The sequence below is a fragment of the Haliaeetus albicilla genome, chromosome 2 (genome assembly GCF_947461875.1).
Source record: "Haliaeetus albicilla chromosome 2, bHalAlb1.1, whole genome shotgun sequence".
Taxonomy (NCBI): domain Eukaryota; kingdom Metazoa; phylum Chordata; class Aves; order Accipitriformes; family Accipitridae; genus Haliaeetus; species Haliaeetus albicilla.
Window position 1 is genome coordinate 19,026,348 of NC_091484.1, and position 19,942 is coordinate 19,046,289.

Below are 19,942 nucleotides of genomic sequence, written 5' to 3' on the forward strand. Positions count from 1 at the left end.
GGAGCATATTCTGTGCCTTATGGTTTGGAGTGCTGCACGTAGCTTTTGCATGCTATGGGTGCTGCTAATGGAAAATGTTTACAAGTTCAGGTGCGAGGGTGGGTGACCACTTGCAATGTAATGTGAGTACAGACAGGGAATCTTGAATTCACGTACTCTGGTGAGTAATGTCTGTCTTTGCTTTTGCCATAGTTCTGGTCCAAAATTCAACAGTGCCATCAGAGGGAAGATTGGTCTGCCTCACAGCATCAAGTTAAGGTTTCTGAGTTTTCTCTACTTCTTATTGCTCACTAATAGGTTTAGTCTAAAATCAGACTGGTATATTTGAAGGCTTTCTTACCATCTTGTTGATCTCTCCTTATAGCAGACGACGCTCCAGAAGCAAAAGTCCCTTCAGAAAAGACAAGAGCCCTGTTAGGTAGGAATTTTTACACGTGTTTGTAGGGTTGTTTGTTTGTTGTTTGTTTTTTTTGGTTTGGGGTTTTTTTTTCTATCCAATTGAAGTTGGAAAAGTAATGATGAAATAATACATGGCTACTTGCTCTCCAGCTTATACTCACAAGTAATGCTGGAATTCATTTAGAGAGCCCATGAGAGGAGAGCATTAAAAACATGTTGCTTTCTCCCCATGTCATAAACTATCTCTCCCTGCCCCCTCCAACAGTGTACAATTGTAAATAATGTCAGTTTGCAAAACTTGTATTGCTTTGCTTTTTGTGTTTCTGTATTCCCAATCTTTTTCCTGCTAATTGTGATTTAAATTAGCTAGCTTTTCTGCTAAATCTTACTTAATAATCTTAAGTATGGAATGGAACAGTACTGTACAAATACTACTTTTTCCTATTCTGTATGTATTGGTGTTATTTGTAGAGAAGCCAGGTACCTTTGAAATCCAGGAGGTGCTTATCCATTCTTAGGCTTCTCATTTAAGGGAATTGGATTTAGATAGCTGCTAATGAGATTGGTTAAATTTAACTGCATTAATTTAGAGAATAATCTTGCTTTGTTTTTTTCATCATTAGCAAACTCTTACTGAGATAATTTAACTTAAATTTTTCTTGTGTATTCCCAGGGATTTTTAAAAATATTTATAAAAATACAAATACATATTACATGACTGGAAACTCAGTCCAGGATTCAGTGTGCTAATTCTGTCTTGTACTTAAGTACAAGTCAAATTTTTTTAGATTTGAAGCTTTAACACCTTAAAAGTGATGCATCTAATTTCAGCTAGTGATCAGTATTAAAATAAAATTAATCTAGTGCTTCTGGTGTCAAGGATGAGAGTAGTTATTCACTATTCATACTTTTTTATGGGTTAACAAGCTGAAACTATAAAATGAGGCCTGGGAATTCTGTTTGTGTAGATGTCAGTATTGTTTATGCAATGGCTGTAGTGACTCTGAAGTGACTGGGTGGATGTAAGATTTTTAGTTTGCAAAGCTACCAAAAAAGTTCATACTAGTCTGAGGGTTCAGACAGCTAGTTTGTGCTAATTAATCCCATTTTCCTTTGTTTTCCTGTCCTTTCATCTCAACTTTTTGACTGCAGGCTCCCTAGTGGTACTGTTACCTGTTCTGGAGAGTAACAAAATAGCATCTCTCTTTAGTTGGGGCTTCTGTATTTAAAATACAATTTTCCAGTTATATTTAATGCTTACAGTTGAAATGGGATGTTTAGTAATGTTAAAGAAGTAAATTTATTATTATTATATTAATATTGGGTATCTCCTTCAGTTCTTGACCCTGCCTTTTTTAATATAGCAGGTGTTTTTCTGCCCCATCAGACTTTGAAGTACTGATTGTTTAAAGTTTCGTGCATGATCCAGAGATGAGTTATCTTAATTCAGATTATTTTTTAACTGAACTTTCCTCTTTCCAGAGAACCTATTGATAATCTTACCCCTGAAGAGAGGGATGCTCGAACAGTATTCTGCATGCAGCTTGCTGCAAGAATTCGACCGAGAGACCTAGAAGAATTTTTCTCAACAGTAGGGAAGGTAATTAGTAGGGAGGTTAAAATGATTCTGAATACTTCCTCAAGCTGTCCTAGTACAGGATTGGTATTCTGCAGAATTGCAAGCAAGTGGCTTTCTGGAGCTTTCTAAACAGGTGAAAGTGGGGGATGAGTGATGACCAACTAATTCTTAAAGGCTCTGAACATGAAAATGTAATTTATCAGGATTTCATTGTTAGTATGTGATGTGATGCAAAACATGGCAATGCAATTCTGATTTAAACAACTTCATTTTTCAGAAGTTTGTCTTCTGCAGATAGGTCTGCAAGTTACGGTGTGATTTAAAAATTCATTTAACTGAATTTTGAAAAACTTTAATTGTTCCATCAGCTGCAAGGTTCTGGCTTAAAGCATTACAGTGCTGCAAGTATTCTATTGCCCCTGTTCCTGTAGCATACTACATTTGCCTGTGAATGGCAGCTTTTAATGCTAGCTTTCTTCTGGGATACGTTTATTAAGATAGCTTTATGCTACTCTAGATTTGCAGAATAATTGCAAAGCCATTGGCTTGGCAAATGATTGTCTGGTTATTTATACCTTTCTGAGAAATGGACTCCATTGAGGTTTTTTTTTTTTCCTTTATCTCTAACAGCATTTCTATACTTGCCTTTCAGGTTCGTGATGTGCGAATGATTTCGGATAGAAATTCCAGGCGTTCAAAAGGAATTGCTTACGTAGAATTTGTTGATGTTAGTTCAGTGCCTCTGGCAATAGGACTAACTGGACAGAGAGTCTTGGGTGTACCAATTATAGTACAAGCATCACAGGTGAGGAGTTGAAAACCTCATTTTTATTCATGTTGAGCAGTGCCTCTTTTATCTTGCTGGAAAACTTGCTGTTTGAATATTTGGTTGCCATTGAATGTTGGGAAAACCTTAACAAGAATGATTATTTAAGCTAATTATACATGGACCTTTTGTTTCCCATAGTTGATAAGCAAATCAAAGCAATTCAAAGAGATATAAATGCATTTTGAAAATACAGTTGTTAAGAAAGTAGTAATAATGAAACTGCAATAGTGTCACAGAATTGTGGCATATATTAGGTATGCTTTCCAGCATATGTAAAATCTGAAGTGTTATTTTACTAGATACATGCCAGAATTCTGCATGAAGTTGTTCAATTTGAGGGCTTTTGAAAGTTGTGTCCCTATACTTGGTCATGGTCTTGGATTTTGTAGATTTTAAGTTAAAGTCTGATGGATAGTGTGCAGATTATAGAACAGCTTGTATCTTTTGGTGAATCTGTTAGTTTTAATCTGGTAGATGTATACTGCTTATGTTAGGATTTTTTATTACATTCTTGGAGAAGGTGAATTTTTCTTTTTTCCTTTTCTTAGGCAGAGAAAAACAGAGCAGCAGCAATGGCAAATAATCTGCAGAAGGGCAGTGCTGGTCCTATGAGGCTCTATGTGGGATCATTACACTTCAACATAACTGAAGATATGCTTCGAGGAATTTTTGAGCCATTTGGCAGGGTAAATTTTAATTTGACATGTTGTGTTAACTGTAGTTTATCTGAAAAACCTAGTTTAGTTGTAGAGCACTCACAGTTCTGGAGGTAATTCAACTTCACACCTGCAAAATGTTTGTTTATTTTTCTTGCTCTTCTGTGCCTGCACATCCACAAGGCTTTAGATACATAGTTAGTATTGGAGAAAAAATGGGAACCTTGATTTGTGATGTGGTCCAGTGATTTTGAATGGCAGGTCTTATGAAGGAAAGCTGAGATTCAGTGAGTACCTAAAATTACAAAGCAAACAAACAAAAAACCAAACAAGAAATACCTACCTTATATCCTGCTCCTGCAGCTTGTAAATATCTTCCCCACCATGTGATTGCGAATGGGGGCCCCTTTCACAGGTTACATCACAAAGTACAGAATCAGGTCTGAGTTCTGTTCACTGTGAATGTAGTACTTTCATCTGTTTCTGAGGATTTTTCCTTAAGTTTTAGCTCATGTTACTACCATGAACTAGTGGTGTGTCCTGTACAGCTCTAACACAGTCACCTTTTCACTCCTGATATTAGGCCCCACTTTCTGGCATGGTAATATGTTTTTGTGGGGCGTTGGGGAAGCAAGCAGATCAAATCTGAAATTTTTTCCAGTGTGTCATGGTTTAACCCCAGCCAGCAACTAAGCACCATGCAGCTGCTCGCTCACTTCCCTCCCACCCAGTGGGATGGGGGAGAGAATTAGGGGGGGAAGTAAAACTTACGGGTTGAGGTAAGAATGGTTTAATAGGATGGAAGGGAAGAAAATAATATTGATATTAGTAACAATAATAAAACGACAATAATAAAAATTAGAACATACAAAACAAGTGATACACAATGCAATTGCTCACCACTTGCTGACTGATGCCCAATTTCTGAGCAGCCATCCACCCTCCCTGACAGGCCAACTCCCCCCAGTTTATATACTTGGCATGATGTCACATGGTGTGGAATACCCCTTTGGCCACTTTGGGTCAGCTGTCCTGGCTGTGTCCTCTCCCAACTCCTTGTGCCCTTCCAGCCTTCTTGCTGGCTGTGCATGAGAAGCTGAAAAATTCTTGACTTTAGTCTAAACACTACTCAGCAACAACTGAAAACACCAGTGTGTTATCAGCATTCTTCTCATACTAAATCCAAAACATAACACTATATCAGCTACTAGAAAGAAAGTTAGCTCTATCCCAGCTGAAACCAGGACACAGTGGAGTCACAATAAATGTTAGCCCTACTGTGCTAACTAAGATATCATGGGTATATCATTATTAGGTAGGGAAAAAATTATATACTTAATATGCTGCTTAATGGAAAAAAATAACCCCCAAATTATCAAGTGCATTGATATTTTTTTATACTGTCTTTGGAAATTAACCCTGCTCGTACATACTGTAAACGGTGCTTTTCAGATGCTTTATTCAGATTCAGTATGTGTATCCCTTTAATTCTGTTGTGCAAAAGCCTGGAAAATTGCAGCAATTTTAAAAATTTTAATCCATGTGGCTGTTCTTGTTTTGTTTTTCTCTTAAGGTCTGGCAGTAGGATTAATGTAGTTTAGAAGGCTTAACATATAGAGCTGTGAAGGTTTTTTCCTTCTCCTCATTCCATATAGTCCAGTCTTAAACTCACTTCTTCCTTCTCTGTTGCTGTTTCTTCCCAACACTATTTTAAGGCTCATGGATGACTTACTAATATGTTTTAAATTCAGTAACTGTAAACTTCTAGGAGTTCCCATATGCCAATGATTATTTAAGATACGCACCTTTTTCTTAAAGCCCCTGGTCAAAGTCATGCAAACTGCTTTTCTTGCCTTGTAAAATGGAGTTTCTCAGCGTATGAGATGCCTTGACTATAATGTTCCAGTTAGTATTTGATGATGTCTGCACACTCATTGTCTGCTAGAATGTTGCATCAGGACCAAGCCTCTGCCTGTAGCTGGACTTAAAGCACATCACCCGTATGTTTACCTGCTTCTGTTTTAGTATCAAAGTATCTATCTAGCTGCCTGTACACTAATTTTGACTTGAGGAAGGAATGAGGAACTGATTAAAAAAAATATATAGTGGTTTCACATTTTTATATATATATATATATTTGGCAGGGTTGCATTCAGGTTTTGTTATGATATCTTGTGGTTTATTGCAAAATGTCTGATAATAAATAGCTTTGTTCTATTTTTAGATTGAAAGCATTCAGCTGATGATGGATAGTGAAACTGGACGCTCAAAAGGATATGGATTTATTACGGTATGACTAGAACTGCCAGACTTCTTGGACAATTTCTGGGTGTAACCTTCCCATGCAGTAGTATAGCTTACTCAGCAATCTGTTAAGTCTCATCTTAGAAATGTCGTGTTGCAGGACATGCAACAATGGCCTTTTTTCTTTGTTTCTACCAGTTCTCTGTGGGTATTGTGGTTGAACAATGCACATGTTTAGAATGGAATAGTATACTCTGTTTTCTGCAGGCAAAGATAGTAGTAAAGACTGACGTTTTCACAATGCTGTGAAAACGATTGGATTTGAGCTTTTTGGGGGAAATACTGTTTTAGAGGCTAAAACTTTCAGTTGAAAACATCTTTCGTCTTTACCCTTAGACACCTAATTTTGTGACTTGGGTTTCTTGGCTGACCTGGCAATTTGTCATGGGGAAAAAAAAGTCTTGACTGGGACCTCTGGCACTTGGAGACAAATGAAACCAAACTAACTATGTCGCTAGTATTTGATAGTTTTAACACTGACAAAATATTGGTATATTTAATTTGATGTTACGCAGCATGAAGCAGAACATATGTTAGTAAGAGCCAGTAAATGCATGACAGAAGATTACAAAGGAAGTGATTGTCATTCTTGGAAAGTGTTGAAAGAGGACGGCAGCCATGACTTCTATTGATTGCAATATGTAGATGCTCTAGCTTCAACAATATATATTTAAATATATTCTTACTTAAATATGAGAAAGTAAATATCCAAACTTGTGTGTGTTTGGTTTAAATGGAGAATATGTAGCACATTTAAGTTTAGCTGGTAGCCAAGGCCAACTGTATGAGGTTCAACAAGACCAAGTGCTGGGTCCTGCACTTCGGTCACAACAACCCCATGCAGTGCTATAGGCTTGGGGAACAGTGGTTGGAAAGCTGCCTGGCAGAAAAAGACCTGGGTGTGCTGGTTGACAGCTGGCTGAATATGAGCCAGCAGTGTGCCCAGGTGGCCAAGAAGGCCAGTGGCATCCTGGCCTGTATCAGAAATGGTGTGGCCAGCAGGAGCAGTGATGTGATCGTCCCCCTGTACTTCACACTGGTGAGGCCGCCCCTTGACTACTGTGTTCAGTTTTGGGCCCCTCACTACAAGAAAGACATTGAGGTGTTAGAGTGTGTCCAGAGAAGAGCAACCAAGTTGGTGAGTGGCCTGGAGCACAAGTCTTATGAGGAGCAGCTGAGGGAGCTGTGGTTGTTTAGCCTGGAGAAAAGGATGCTGAGGGGAGACCTTATTGCTCTCTACAGCTACTTGAAAGGAGGTTGTAGCAAGGTGGGTACTGGTCTCTTCTATCAAGTAACTAGTGATAGGATGAGAGGAAATGGCCTCAAGTTGCACCAGGGGAGGTTTAGATTGGATATTAGAAAAAATTTCTTTACTGAGAGGGTTGTCAGGCATTGGAACAGGCTGCCCAGGGAAGTGGTGGAGTCACCATCCCTGGAGGTGTTCAAAAAACACGTAGACTTGGCACTTCAGGACATCGTTTAGTGGCTGTGGTGGTGTTGGGTTGGTAGTTGGACTTAATGATCTTAGAGGTCTTTTCCAAACTTAATGATTCTAAATATTCTAAAAATATTATCTTAAATTTACTGCTTCTAATGTTTATGTAACTGGATATTACATACAGTAGAAGTGTTGCTGAATCCTGTAGGCAGCATTACTGAATTTATATTTTTCCAATCTACAGTTCTCAGACTCTGAGTGTGCCAAAAAGGCATTGGAACAACTGAATGGATTTGAGCTGGCTGGTAGGCCAATGAAAGTTGGACATGTAACTGAGCGCACTGATGCTTCCAGTGCTAGTTCGTTTTTGGACAGTGATGAGTTGGAACGGACTGGAATTGACTTGGGAACAACTGGTCGCCTTCAGTTGATGGCAAGACTTGCAGAAGGTACATGTGATGATTAATAGGAATTGTGTGAAAATACAGAAGTTTGCAGAATTTTAATTAATACACCCCACAGAATATTATGCTAAATGCATGGAATGGTACTAAGCTTTTGATAACAGTAAGATTTCTGATACTTCTGTTACTGCTGAGTGAAAAGTGCTTGCTACAACGTATGTTCATATGCTGTTCTAGGTACTGGTTTGCAGATTCCCCCGGCTGCACAGCAGGCTCTGCAGATGAGCGGATCTTTGGCATTTGGAGCTGTGGCAGGTAAGAAACTGACCTATTTATTTTTAAAAAATACTTCATAATTTTGAGACGAGGTACTTAACTACATTTTGTGATCGTTTAAAATTAAAACATGGGTATCATAGCGTGTTTTACAAACTGTAAAACATTGCAAATCCATGAGCAAATAAACAGTGACAGTATATGACAGCTTTGGGCCTGATTCACTTTACATTATTTTTGGCAAATCTGTTATAGTTCACTTAATTCATCCCAAGCCTTCATCTCTGTATCTTTACTATTCTCTGTACTAATGGGGACTCCTGTGTTCTACTGCAGTGTAAATGTTGACTGTTAAAAATGGCAGGCTCATAACTGGAAGGGGATTGACCTTTCTGAAAAAAGAGCTGTACCAGGGTCAAGGTTATTAGGACTTCATGGGGGACTCGGCAACTAAGACTACAGTAGTGTTAGGTTTATACAGTGTATGTCCTGGTGAGGAAGGACACTGTATGTCAGGGAATTTGTGTGTTGCTTGGAATTGGCTATAGTTTGTGTGTTCTGCAAGTGGGTTTGTTGGAAGTGTTACTGAGACTTTATTTTGTTGTGAGAGGGAATGAGGCTGAGAACATGATTGCTGCTACTAGTTCATAGCTGGCCTAAACAAGAAACTGCTGAAGGTGGCTTCATAACTAGAGCAGCGAGTAACCTCCTGCAGGAGATTAGGAATTTACAGAGTGGAATTTCTTCTTCTTGTTATTTTTTATTAATAGAAGAACAAAGGGCATGAAGCTGTCATAGCAGTAGAAAAGACTTGAATGTCACAAATAATGAGATGCTGGAAATCAACAAAGAATAAGTGGCATTTTGTTTGTCTTCCAGCAGAGTTTGAGACAGAAGTGATTCAGAGTTAAGATACACCTGAAATCATGTTACTGAAGTTCAGGTGCGGTTTTGAGAAGAGCATACACATGAAACTGTAGACAGTTGCTGAAAGAACGTAATAGGGTCTTTCTGTAGATACATCCTTGGAAGGAAAAGGAACTGGCTAGTGAAAATGAAATGTGGGTTGAGGAATAAAGTTTTTTCCTATTTGAGAAGAAAAAGATGAATGGGACAGAGGGGCAAGGAAAAAGCATATCTAGTCCAGAAAGAGAAGGAAAGGTAACAACTTTAAAATAAAATCACCTTTAATGTAGGTGATAAAGTGGTGTGACAGTCTTGCTTGGAGACAGCTGTAGTTAATGAGAAATGAGAGAGATATCTTTAAAAAGCACTAATCCTTTCCCCACCCCTATATTTGAAACAAACAAGCCAAAGGAATCCAAACTCCCCAAATCAGGAACACGGCCAAGAATGTCTGATGCAGCTGAACTGTTACGATAGTGTGAAATCAGTATGAGACAACATGGCTGTGGAGGAATAAATAAGGCTGAATATAGGTTTTTGAAGAATGTGCATGTTTAGTAACTGTAGAAATAAAAGTGGTACGAGTTGCATTGTTTATTCCACTTGTATTGTACAAAAGGAATAATGCAGACATGTGCAGCTTAAGTAACTTTGGAGAAAGATAAAGCATTTTACTACCAGAGTCATGAGCTATCCCCAAAGGGAGATTTGGTTATGGATTAAAGATCTCTTTACTCTTGTTAGAGAAAATTATTACCAGGAATTATGTCATTATGGGAGACTTTAACTTCCCTGATACAGATTGGAGAAGAATTGCTAGTAATAATGGTGGGGCCCAGATATTCCTGGATGTGATATCCGACAAATTTCTTCATCAAACAGTCACTGACTCATGAAGAGGGGATGCTATTTTAAACTCAATTTGGTAAGTAATGAAGATGTTACGGATGAGAATAGAAATGACCATTGACTTGAGGGATCATGAGTTGCTCAAATTTAAATGGAAGGATAAACAAAACAGGTCTGTAACTAAGGCTTCTGATTTCAAAAGTGGTGATTGAAGAAACAAGGCAATAAATTCATGTGGTCTAAGCAGCTTGGGTGTTGGAACAGGCAGAATGTAAAAAGTTTCTTCAGTTCCAAATTGCTAATGCTATATTGGATCTGTATTCCACAGAAAGAAGAAACAGTCCTGTTAGAAACAGGCTCTACACCGAACTGGGTGATTAACTACCTCAAAAGAAATAAGGAATAAGCACACAACCTATGAAGAATAGGAAGAAGGATTGATAATAAAATAATATTCTTAATTTGGGAAATAGATAAAATGAGAATACCTGCCAACAGTCAGATTGAGTTAGACCTTGTAAGTGCCATGAAAGCATAGATGAAGATTTACCAACTCTTGAAGAGAAAAGTAAGCAGGGCTGAGGTTGAAGGAAAAAATACTCCCAAGATGTTTCAAAAGAATCTCATTGCCTTTGTTTTTAGTGGGGACACTGGTCATAAAGTTTGGAATTTGAGGAAGGTAAGCTAGGAATATGAGTTTAAAAAAAAAAAAGCTAAAAGAGCTGAATGTATTCAGTTCAGAGTAGTAAGAAAACTCCCATCAAATTAGTAAGGGAATAGGTACATGAAGTATGAGGTCTGATATCTGTTATTGTCAATAAATATTTTAAATCTGTGATACAATATATAGCTGGAATATCTAACTCTAAATTACCTACACTTGAAGGAAGAACAACATGATCTAGCTGGCTTCCAGTCCTGTTACTCTGACTTCACTTCTTCAAAAGTCATACTAAAGATGGGTAAACTGGAGAATATTGTTAAAGTATAGCATACTTTCAGAGAAGTTGCATTTAAAGACTTAACAATCCATGATAAAACTGACTTTCCTAGACAGAGGAGCAGTAGTAGAACTCTTCTCTCTGAACTTTTGACTTGTGTCATTTGGAAGTTACTGAACTAGAGAAGTGAGTAGTACAGGAAGTACAAGATGTATAAAGAAGCTGGCTCAAAGAAAGAGGGATTTTTTTTTCAGGTAAAAGCTGGGAAGGTTAGAGGCTGTTGTTGAAGCCAAAGTTCAGGTGTTGGGCTGATCTTGTTTAATATTTACATGAATAAAAATGGTCAACAAGAGTAGGAATGAAGTGAGTCAATACAGAGTTGCTGTCAATAAGGAATTCTTGGGCTGTTGTACATTGTTCACCTGTTCAGGATTGAAACAAGTTCTGGTTATATATTCTGGGACCTTAGCAGTGGAAGGTGGCCAAGGAGAAGGAAAATATCTAAATACTCCAGTTTATCAGTGAGTGAATATGAACTGTCAGCATGATGCATTTTTGAAAGGGTAGCTGTGTTCCTAGAGGTAGCATACTTGAGCACCTGAGATATAATACACATTTGTGAACAGTTCTAGGCACCCATGTTCGAGATGGGTTGAATCAAACTAAAGTAGGGAAGCTAAAGAATTAGTTTTACAGGAGACCTGAGAACTTGGGTGTTATTCCTATGGAGAAAGTTCCAGCAGGAAAAATAATTGAAACTAAACAGTTGTAGCTGTGTACTTTCAGTTCTCTAGTAAATTCTATCTGAAAATCTGAAACTTAAAATAACCATGAGGCTATAGAACATTCTTCTAATGATCTGTGGGACCAAACCTTCCTTACTTTTCGGAAGGAACTATCTGTTTATGAAAAAGATTGAGATAGTGTGCTGCAATAGAGGGGCGAATAGGTGGTGTCATCCAGGACCTCTATTTGATCTGCTTTTCTGTTGTAAGTAAGTACAACAGAAAACTGTTGTAAGTAATTACACAGAAAACTGGGGAATACTTGGCAGGCTTTTGTTTATTTAAAGCTAGCTATGTTTCAGAATAAATATGCAACTTCATTTTGTTTTAAGACACAAAATGCTTTGGTAGATATTTCTGTATTTCTGCTTTCTGTGTACTAAGTGTGTACTTCTTAGTCATGCTAAACTCGCTACTCTTACGCATTATATATGCAGAACATAGTGAAACTTGACAGATGTATTAATTTTAGTTTCCACATACTATTTAAAACTGCATGTAGGGAAGAGTAAGAGTTGACAGTGAAGAGTGACAATGTATTTCTTAAATTCTGAGTGAATTTAGAAGTGAGAGGAGAGAACCATTCTTCAATCACGAGCAACAAGAAAATTCAGTTGATGAAAGATTTGGTGGACAGGAGGTTATGTTTCAGAGGTGGTAGATAACCTATGAAACCTGTTGCCACAAGATAGTGTTAGCTCATCTTCCTGTGTTTAGAACAGATTTGACTCTTGGCCCTAGACAGAATTTGAACTGGTGATCTGTATAGGTTTGCCACATTTGGTGCAGGTGGCCTGGAGCATTTGGTTTGTAGAGCCCCAGGCTGACTGACATTTGGCGAGTTCAGCTGCACATGATGTATATGTGCAATTGTGTCAGAATTGCAGAGGGAGAAGTCTCTGTCCTCACTGAAATAGAGTAATTTAGGAGATTTAGGGGTTTATTTTTTTTTTTTTCCAAAACACATTTGTTTACAAAAAGGTTTGGGTAGTAATTAACTAGGTAATTAGTTACAGACTTGGCCAAATCCATGCAGTTTCTGCAGAGAATACAGGCTAAAGACAGTCTTCCCCATTATGGTATTTCTCAGTCTATGGAGGTGAGGATTTCTTTGTGTTCAGATCCAGGTGGAACACATGCTAAAAATAGCCAATTCTTGTTATAGCTTACCCTTCACACGTTGCTCTTTTCATCTCTTAGTTTTCAATATGGTTCCCAGTCTGTGGTGTTCCATGGAAGTCACTTGGGAAGGCACTTGAGGAAGACTTGTCTTTTGGGGCTCTCACTGCCTAATACTTAGAGCAAAAAAAAAAAAAAAATTACTCCTGTTGGTCCCCTGGTGTTGTGGAGGAGGGTTTCTTAGAAAGGGAAGATGTATGTTGATAACCTCATATTTTCAGGTATTTCCAAGTAAGTGTGGAAGCTTACTTGGAGTCCATCTCTTCACTGCTTTCTAAACAAGTGAATTAAGGTGATGATGGTTAGCTTTAGTCTTCTAACTCCTTGTATTTGTGTGAATTAAATTGGAATATAAGAGGCTTATGCTTTCATTTCTTGCATTCTTAAGTTTTCTGTTGGTTTAAAGATGTCGAGTATTGGAGTCATATACTTGGAAATGGTTAGAAAGTCTGTATTTGTCTGATCCCATTACTTCAAACTGGGACAGCTATATGCTATTAAACAAGTAATTAGTGTTTTCTTGGCACATTAAATGTTCTGAACACTTGAAAATGTTTTGAATTTGAAAAACACTGAAGTAATCTGTGTCATTATGACATTTATATGAAAAGATAACAGGTGAAACATCACCTTATTCTACTTGAAATTAAATTTGATAACTGCTTTCAGAATGTCATATTTGGATAACTGTGTGCTTAAATGCTTTCTGTTAGTAAAGATGTCAAACTTCTAATGCCTGTAAGAATTGCTATAATTATTTTCTCATGGAATAAATAAATAAAATGTTCTCATGGAACAAAGGGTTCAAGCACAGCAAAGGCAAGGTGGAAACAATGCATTGAATTAAAGACATGGTTATGTCTTTCCTTTTAAGGTATTGTTTCTCTTTGAAATATGTTTACCTTTGTGGTCATGGAATCTCTATCAAGTACAGAATATTCTAGCTGAGAAGCTGAAATTAGTGAAATTACTCACAACTAGAGAGTGGGTTAAAGTACTTGAACAAGCTCTTAACCACAGAAATGCAAGTTAAACAGCCTGGCTGGCAAGTAAGGATACAATAATGCTAGCAAGCCTACTAATTAACTTCTGTGTATTTTTCTTTAGATTTGCAAACAAGACTATCTCAGCAGAATGAAGGTAAACTAGCATTTGATATAACTTGTCACCAGTAGGTTTTGTTGCAGATGTCTAAATGAAATGCTTCTGGTGTCGAGTTTGCCAACAGCCTGAGAAAGTGTATTGTATTAGTGTCTGTAGGAATCATACTATGTATTGATTATTGACTGAAAATAACAGAACATAGGTTGAACACTTCATCTTTTCTTTGTAGCATTTCCTCAGTGTTGGTAACATTCCCCCAGCCATATGTTAGTCCTAGAAAATGTGTGGGTTTCTGTCTTTGTTTGTGGGTTTAGGTGTGGTTGGGCGTGGGCTTTTTTCCTGCCTTACAGGTAGGGACTAGAGGGGTCATATGAGAATCAGGAGTTTGGGGTTATTGTCCTTAGATCACTTGTCATCTTCCTCCGTGTCGTGGTTTAATCCCAGCCAGCAACTAAGCACCACGCAGCCGCTCACTCACTCCCCCCCATCCAGTGGGATGGGGGAGAAAATCAGGAAAAGAAGTAAAACTCCCGAGTTGAGATAAGAATGGTTTAATAGAACAGAAAAGAAGAAACTAATAATGATAATGATAACACTAATAAAATGACAACAGTAGTAATAAAAGGATTGAAACGTACAAATGATGCGCAGGGCAATTGCTCACCACCCGCTGACTGACACCCAGCCAGTCCCCGAGCGGTGAATCCCTGCCCCCACCTCCCAGTTCCTAAACTAGATGGGACGTCACATGGTATGGAATACACTGTTGGCCAGTTTGGGTCAGGTGCCCTGGCTGGGCATGAGAAGCTGAAAAATCCTTGACTATAGTCTAAACACCACTGAGCAACAACTGAAAACATCAGTGTTATCAACATTCTTCTCATACTGAACTCAAAACATAGCACTGTACCAGCTACTAGGAAGACAATTAACTCTATCCCAGCTGAAACCAGGACACTCCGACTATGCAGCTCTTAATGTCTGCATATGTAGAGAGAAGGTGGCTGTTATTTCGGATAAATTAACAGAAGCTTGCAGCCTATGGAAAGGGCAGGCTATAGGACAGTGCTTATCTTTAATAAGATGTACTGTGATGATGGGCGCAACAAATGACAAGTAATAATTTCATAGTTACTGAGAAAGAGTATAGATGTTTTCTACGGTTAAAATGTTTTTAATTTTAATTGTCAAATATTTCCTACGTTATGCATTTCCAAGGGACAAAAGTACCGATATACTTCTTTGAAGGATAATTCAATGTGCTTAAAATACATTTTGAGAAATCTCAAAGATGTCTGTCACTTCCTCTGAAGGCAGATGAGGTGGTGCCACTCCATCCTGAGCTGCTGCTTGGCTTCTATAAGGAGAAAAAAATTAAAAGGTGCTGCTGGCATACAACTTGGGCAGAATTTTTGATGCATGTGAAGATGCATGTATCCGCATTTAAATATTTAAATTGAAAATCTGCCAAAATCCATGTGCAGGGTTATCTTTTCACTTTTCAGCTTCAGCTGTAGTTCATCTGTGCTATTTTCTGTATCGATCAATTTAAAATTTCTCTATCATAGATAGTGTCTAGTTATGAGTTTTGCTTTCCTGCCTTCAATTTTTCTGTTTAGTTAGAACTGTTGGTATTATTGCTGAATGTTGGGATTTTAATGAATAGATAGAATTTAAATTGGAGCCATACACAGTGGGTTCTTAGATTTGTTACTGTTTTGTTCCATTACAACAGTTCTGGCTGCAGCTGCTTCTGTACAACCACTTGCAACACAGTGTTTCCAGCTTTCCAACATGTTTAATCCTCAAACGTAAGTGATTTATCGTTGTCTGTTTCTGTTTGGCATTTGTTGATGACTTTAACATCTGAGAAAGGAAACAGAATGCTGCAGAGGGTTTTTTTGATGGGTGTTGGGGTGGATTTTGTCCAAGTGATAACAATTCCATCTGTCCTGTTGTTCTTCCACCCCCTACAGTGAAGAAGAAGCTGGCTGGGATACAGAAATTAAAGATGATGTGATTGAGGAATGTAACAAACATGGAGGAGTTATCCACATCTATGTAGACAAAAACTCAGCTCAGGTATGCCTGGTTCCAAGGAGACACTGAGCAGGTTTTAGGAGTTTTGTTGCTTTGTATTGTATAGAGGGAGTATTACAAATACTATTTTCTTTTTCCTAAACTGAATCTAAATTTCTTGAAGTTACTTTGCAGTTTTTGCAGAATGTAGGTGGTTCCTTCCTGTTTTGAGTCATTGGGTGTAACTTGAATGCAGGTGTGAGAGCAGTTTTGTGGTGCTCCTACAGATTTACATAGCTGAAGTTACTGTGGAAATACAGGCTGGAGAGTAGTGACCTCTTTAATTCTGGCATTTGGCTTTTCCTTTTAGCTGTGCATTTGCCAAAAGCCAGGGACTTCAGTTTCCTTTGTTTTGAGAGAATACAGGCTTTGGCACAAAGGAAAACCTGCTCCAGCAGACTTGAGATGTGCAGTTAAATGTGTGCCTGATCCCATGCTTGGAAACAGTTGTGTTCACTAGTAATGTTAAAGTCTTGCAGTGGGCAGCAGGAGTGCCTAGAGCTGTAACAGGGAGAAGAAAAAGAGCTACTGATGCAGATGTAATTACAGGTTAATGCCTATTTGAGGGACTCAGCCTGCATCTTAAAGAGGCTAATATGTTTTTCTTCTGTGTTCACTTTGTTTACACAATTCCCAGTCTGCTCATCTCTTCCCCTGTATTTCAGCTCTTAGAATGTAAACTGTGGAAGGCCTTTAGAGATTTGGCCTTCTTGAACCCCTTTTATAGCCCAAACTGAAGTACAGTTTTTAAATGGTGTCATAGTCAGATGAATTTCTAACAATCAGAACCCTGGAAGTGTCCTGTTGTGTTCCATTCCATTGTGTGAGGCCGAAATCTACACTACTGTCCCTGTCAGTATTGCTAAGATGGGATTGTTCTGCCCTGGTTATGCACTTGGCACTCACAAACCTTTGTTATCATTGTGCTGCTTCTATACAAGACTCTTGTCACCTGAAACACTTTCACAGGGATTACGTAGATGTTACATTAGAGATGAGCTGCAGTCTAGTACATAAACCAACATACAGTCTTTCCTAGCATTTTCTAATCTTCAAGATGACTGCTATGTTGGACTACTGGTCTGATGGGAGGTAGAAAGCTTTCCCACAGTATATTAGTTTATTACTATCTTAGAGAAAACAAATCCTTCAACAGATAGAGAAAAAAACCCAAACACAACCCCCAAACCCCCCAAATCCAACAGCCCTCAACATAACTCACGTAGGTTCTGAGCACATAGAGCTGAAAATATGGTTCACATTAGCAAGTGGATTTAAAAGAAAAAACTACAGCTACTATATAACGAGTTAGCTGTTTGCTACGTGAAATCCATTTTGTCACAGTAGCACAGTGATGACCCAGATATAAAATACACACTGATATTTAAAAATACAGGCTTAGATTCTGGTCGCATTATTTTCTCAGTGTTTTCATCTCCCATCTTCTTAGGGCTTTTTCCCAGCCAGCCAGACTTCCCAGGCTAAGGGCTGTCAGTAATCAGCCATGGAGATGTGATTTGATGTGGGTGAAAAGATTGCAGTCCCTGCTGAACACGTGGTTTCATGTACCGTGCCAGTCTACGCTGTGGTGTGTTAAGAAATACTAAACCTTTATGTTGCTGTATGTCATTTCAAGGTTTAAGCAGCTTGGATGCCTGTGCAGGTGGAGGCTGAGAACAGAACTCTGTGTGTTAATTGCTTAGTGCCTTAACCAGATCCTGATCTCAAGTTTCCCCCCTGAGGAGGAATGAGTGAGATCACAGTGGGAAGAGTTAGCAGCCTTTGCCAGCCTGTACTAAAGGGAAGGCTGGATTCTGTTCCTTAATATATTCTTTTCCTGTAAAATCTGTTTCAGCTAGAATCTGATCTGGTTCAAGAATTACTGGTAGTATTCTATTTTTAAGCAGGCAGCCAGAAAAATGCTTATGCATTACTGTAGACATCTGTATGTCTTGAAGTTGTTGAATGTGAATATTGCAGTACTCTGGATTAGGCTGGTGTAGTGCTTAATTTGCAGATAGAACGCTTCAGGTGTCTGGCAAAGGTAAAAGATCAGTCTGTCATTCATGTTAGATATCATCTTAGGCTCTTCTTGCCCTGCTGTGACAGGTTTTTTCCCTTTGTCCCAGTCCTTGATCAGGTAAAGACAGACAGATGCTGAAGTTTATGTAGGAGAATTTTTATGGTACCAGTCTGTCTTAAAGTGCTGGACAACATTCCTGCCCTCAGGAATGGGGAGTGCTTAATCCCTTTGAAAACCAGGCTGTGAACTTGCGTATCTAGTTAAGCATTTGTGATTAGAGTTGGTGATGACAGAACTTTATGGCTAGCCTGCAGTAGAGGTAGCCAAACTCCTTGTGCTTTTCTGTTTTGCAAGAGATTTGTAATTGGGAGCCATTAGATGCTCTCTTTGAAGGGTTATCATGAGCAAGTCAGCAGTCCACTACTTACTATTTCAGAAACATTTGGTCTGTTTTGTAAAATCCTCTTTTGAAAAGTTTCATGCTAAGATAACTGTTAACAGTATGGTAATGCATGTCAGTAAAAAACTGGCCACTGCTCTGTTTTCTCATGCTGATTCTGTATTATTGGTTGATACTAGGAGGAAGGTAGCAAGGCAGGTTTGCCTCCCTCACAGCCATGCCAAGGCAGTTTCTCGTGAATAGGCAATGGGGGATGTTTCTCAAGCTTCTAATGGACTGTAACACTTCTGTATTACAGGGCAATGTGTATGTCAAATGTCCTTCAATTGCTGCTGCCATTGCAGCTGTAAATGCATTGCATGGGAGGTGGTTTGCAGGTGAGTGGATTTCATGTAGTGACCTACATTTGGTCATTGATTGCAGAAATGACCAAATACTGATATTTTTTTTTAATCTTCTCATTAGGTAAAATGATTACAGCAGCGTATGTACCTCTTCCAACGTACCATAGCCTTTTCCCAGATTCTATGACTGCAACCCAACTACTGGTTCCTGTTCGACGATGAAGATGGATGTAGTCAGTTTTGTACATAGTTATTTTTTGGAGGAAGATTGAGTTATCTTTTATTTAGATAAAACTAAAGGAAAGGATTTAATGTCATTTTGTGTACACTTCCTGCTACCTTTAAAAATAAAATGAAGTAAGCAGAAATGCAGTGTGTTCATTCTCCCTAACTAGCATTTCCACTGTATACAAAGCTGTTGACTTCTTGTTCTGCCTTGTAATTCTTGTACATTTACTAAGGTGATCTGTAGGAACTGAGAAGTAGCTCATAGAAAACAAATTCTCTGTAAAAGGCAGATGGGACATAATGACATTTTTAATGTTTCACAAGCCTTTCTTTTAATGCAGCAATTACATTTTACATTTCACTAAATGTAGGTGATCTGCTAAAGGTTAATATCAGAGATAGACTTTATGAAGGGACATATTTAGTGTTTTGTATAAATGGAAAATTCAAAAGGCTACTGAAAGCTGACTCTAGACAGCCACTCAGCTTGCTTTGTGCTGAATAATTGGTAAGAATAGGAGGATTGAAGGGTTTTATTTCTTGATGGTAACTTTTGATTAATGTATCTGTAAAAGTTTCTTTGTAAATACTGTGTGAGGTGTGTCTAAGTTTCCAAACAAAACGATCTCTGCATTTCCAGATAAGTTTCTATGTATGCAGTGTGGCACAGTTGAAAGATTTCAGCCGAGTCTGAAAATTGGTAGGAAATACAGAAACGTGTTTTGTTCTGGTTGCATATAATCTTTGCTCTTTTTAAGCTCTGTGAGCTCTGAAATATATTTTTGGGTTACTTCAGTGTGTTTGACAAGACAGCTTGATATTTCTATCAAACAAAGACTTTCATATTGCAACAATCTTTGTAAGAACCACTCAAATAAAATTCTCTTAAAAAGGCCTTCATGAAGCTTTATTTCTCTGTGTGCTCTCCTAATGTGACTTAAGCAGTGTGTGCTGAAGACTAGAGGTGTGTAAGAGATGCTTTGAAGTGGTAGATGTTTGTAATACCATTCCTCCAGGAGAAAATGCAGGGGCTGGTTCCTGCTGTTTTGAACCCTCTGTGTACTGCAGCTGTGGTTAAGGGCCTGTGGGTTTTCTTGCTCCCTGGGCAGTGGAGGGCTCTTGGCTCTTTCTTAGGCCTGTGGCAGATTCATTCCAGAGAGAACTTCCCCCTGCCCACCTCCACCTTTCACAGATGGTTGTGAATTATGGGGATGTAGGA

The 19,942-nt window shown here is 38.4% G+C and overlaps 1 protein-coding gene and 1 long non-coding RNA gene across 12 annotated transcripts in view; both read left to right on the forward strand.

The window, feature by feature from the left end:
* Positions 1 to 19,618, forward strand: part of RBM39 (RNA binding motif protein 39) — a 33,985-nt gene extending 14,367 nt beyond the window's left edge. For 7 of the 11 annotated variants that reach the window (XM_069808736.1, XM_069808710.1, XM_069808741.1 and 4 more), the window contains 13 exons: positions 193 to 258; positions 365 to 418; positions 1,882 to 1,999; positions 2,631 to 2,783; positions 3,356 to 3,493; positions 5,688 to 5,753; positions 7,450 to 7,654; positions 7,847 to 7,924; positions 13,653 to 13,685; positions 15,385 to 15,460; positions 15,626 to 15,731; positions 18,450 to 18,528; positions 18,617 to 19,618. In XM_069808736.1, the coding sequence (XP_069664837.1) occupies positions 193 to 258; positions 365 to 418; positions 1,882 to 1,999; positions 2,631 to 2,783; positions 3,356 to 3,493; positions 5,688 to 5,753; positions 7,450 to 7,654; positions 7,847 to 7,924; positions 13,653 to 13,685; positions 15,385 to 15,460; positions 15,626 to 15,731; positions 18,450 to 18,528; positions 18,617 to 18,717 (1,273 nt within the window). In that variant the 3' untranslated portion in view covers positions 18,718 to 19,618. Of the gene's footprint in view, positions 1 to 192; positions 259 to 364; positions 419 to 1,881; positions 2,000 to 2,630; positions 2,784 to 3,355; positions 3,494 to 5,687; positions 5,754 to 7,449; positions 7,655 to 7,846; positions 7,925 to 9,592; positions 9,717 to 13,652; positions 13,686 to 15,384; positions 15,461 to 15,625; positions 15,733 to 18,449; positions 18,529 to 18,616 lie in introns of those variants that run through there. The other 4 variants (XM_069808718.1, XM_069808790.1, XR_011329026.1 and 1 more) reach the window with 3 other exon arrangements.
* LOC138690240 (uncharacterized) lies at positions 11,599 to 12,715 on the forward strand. Its single transcript, XR_011329051.1, has 2 exons — positions 11,599 to 11,932; positions 11,972 to 12,715. It is a non-coding gene; the product is annotated as an uncharacterized lncRNA (long non-coding RNA).
* Positions 19,619 to 19,942: the final 324 nt, after the last annotated feature.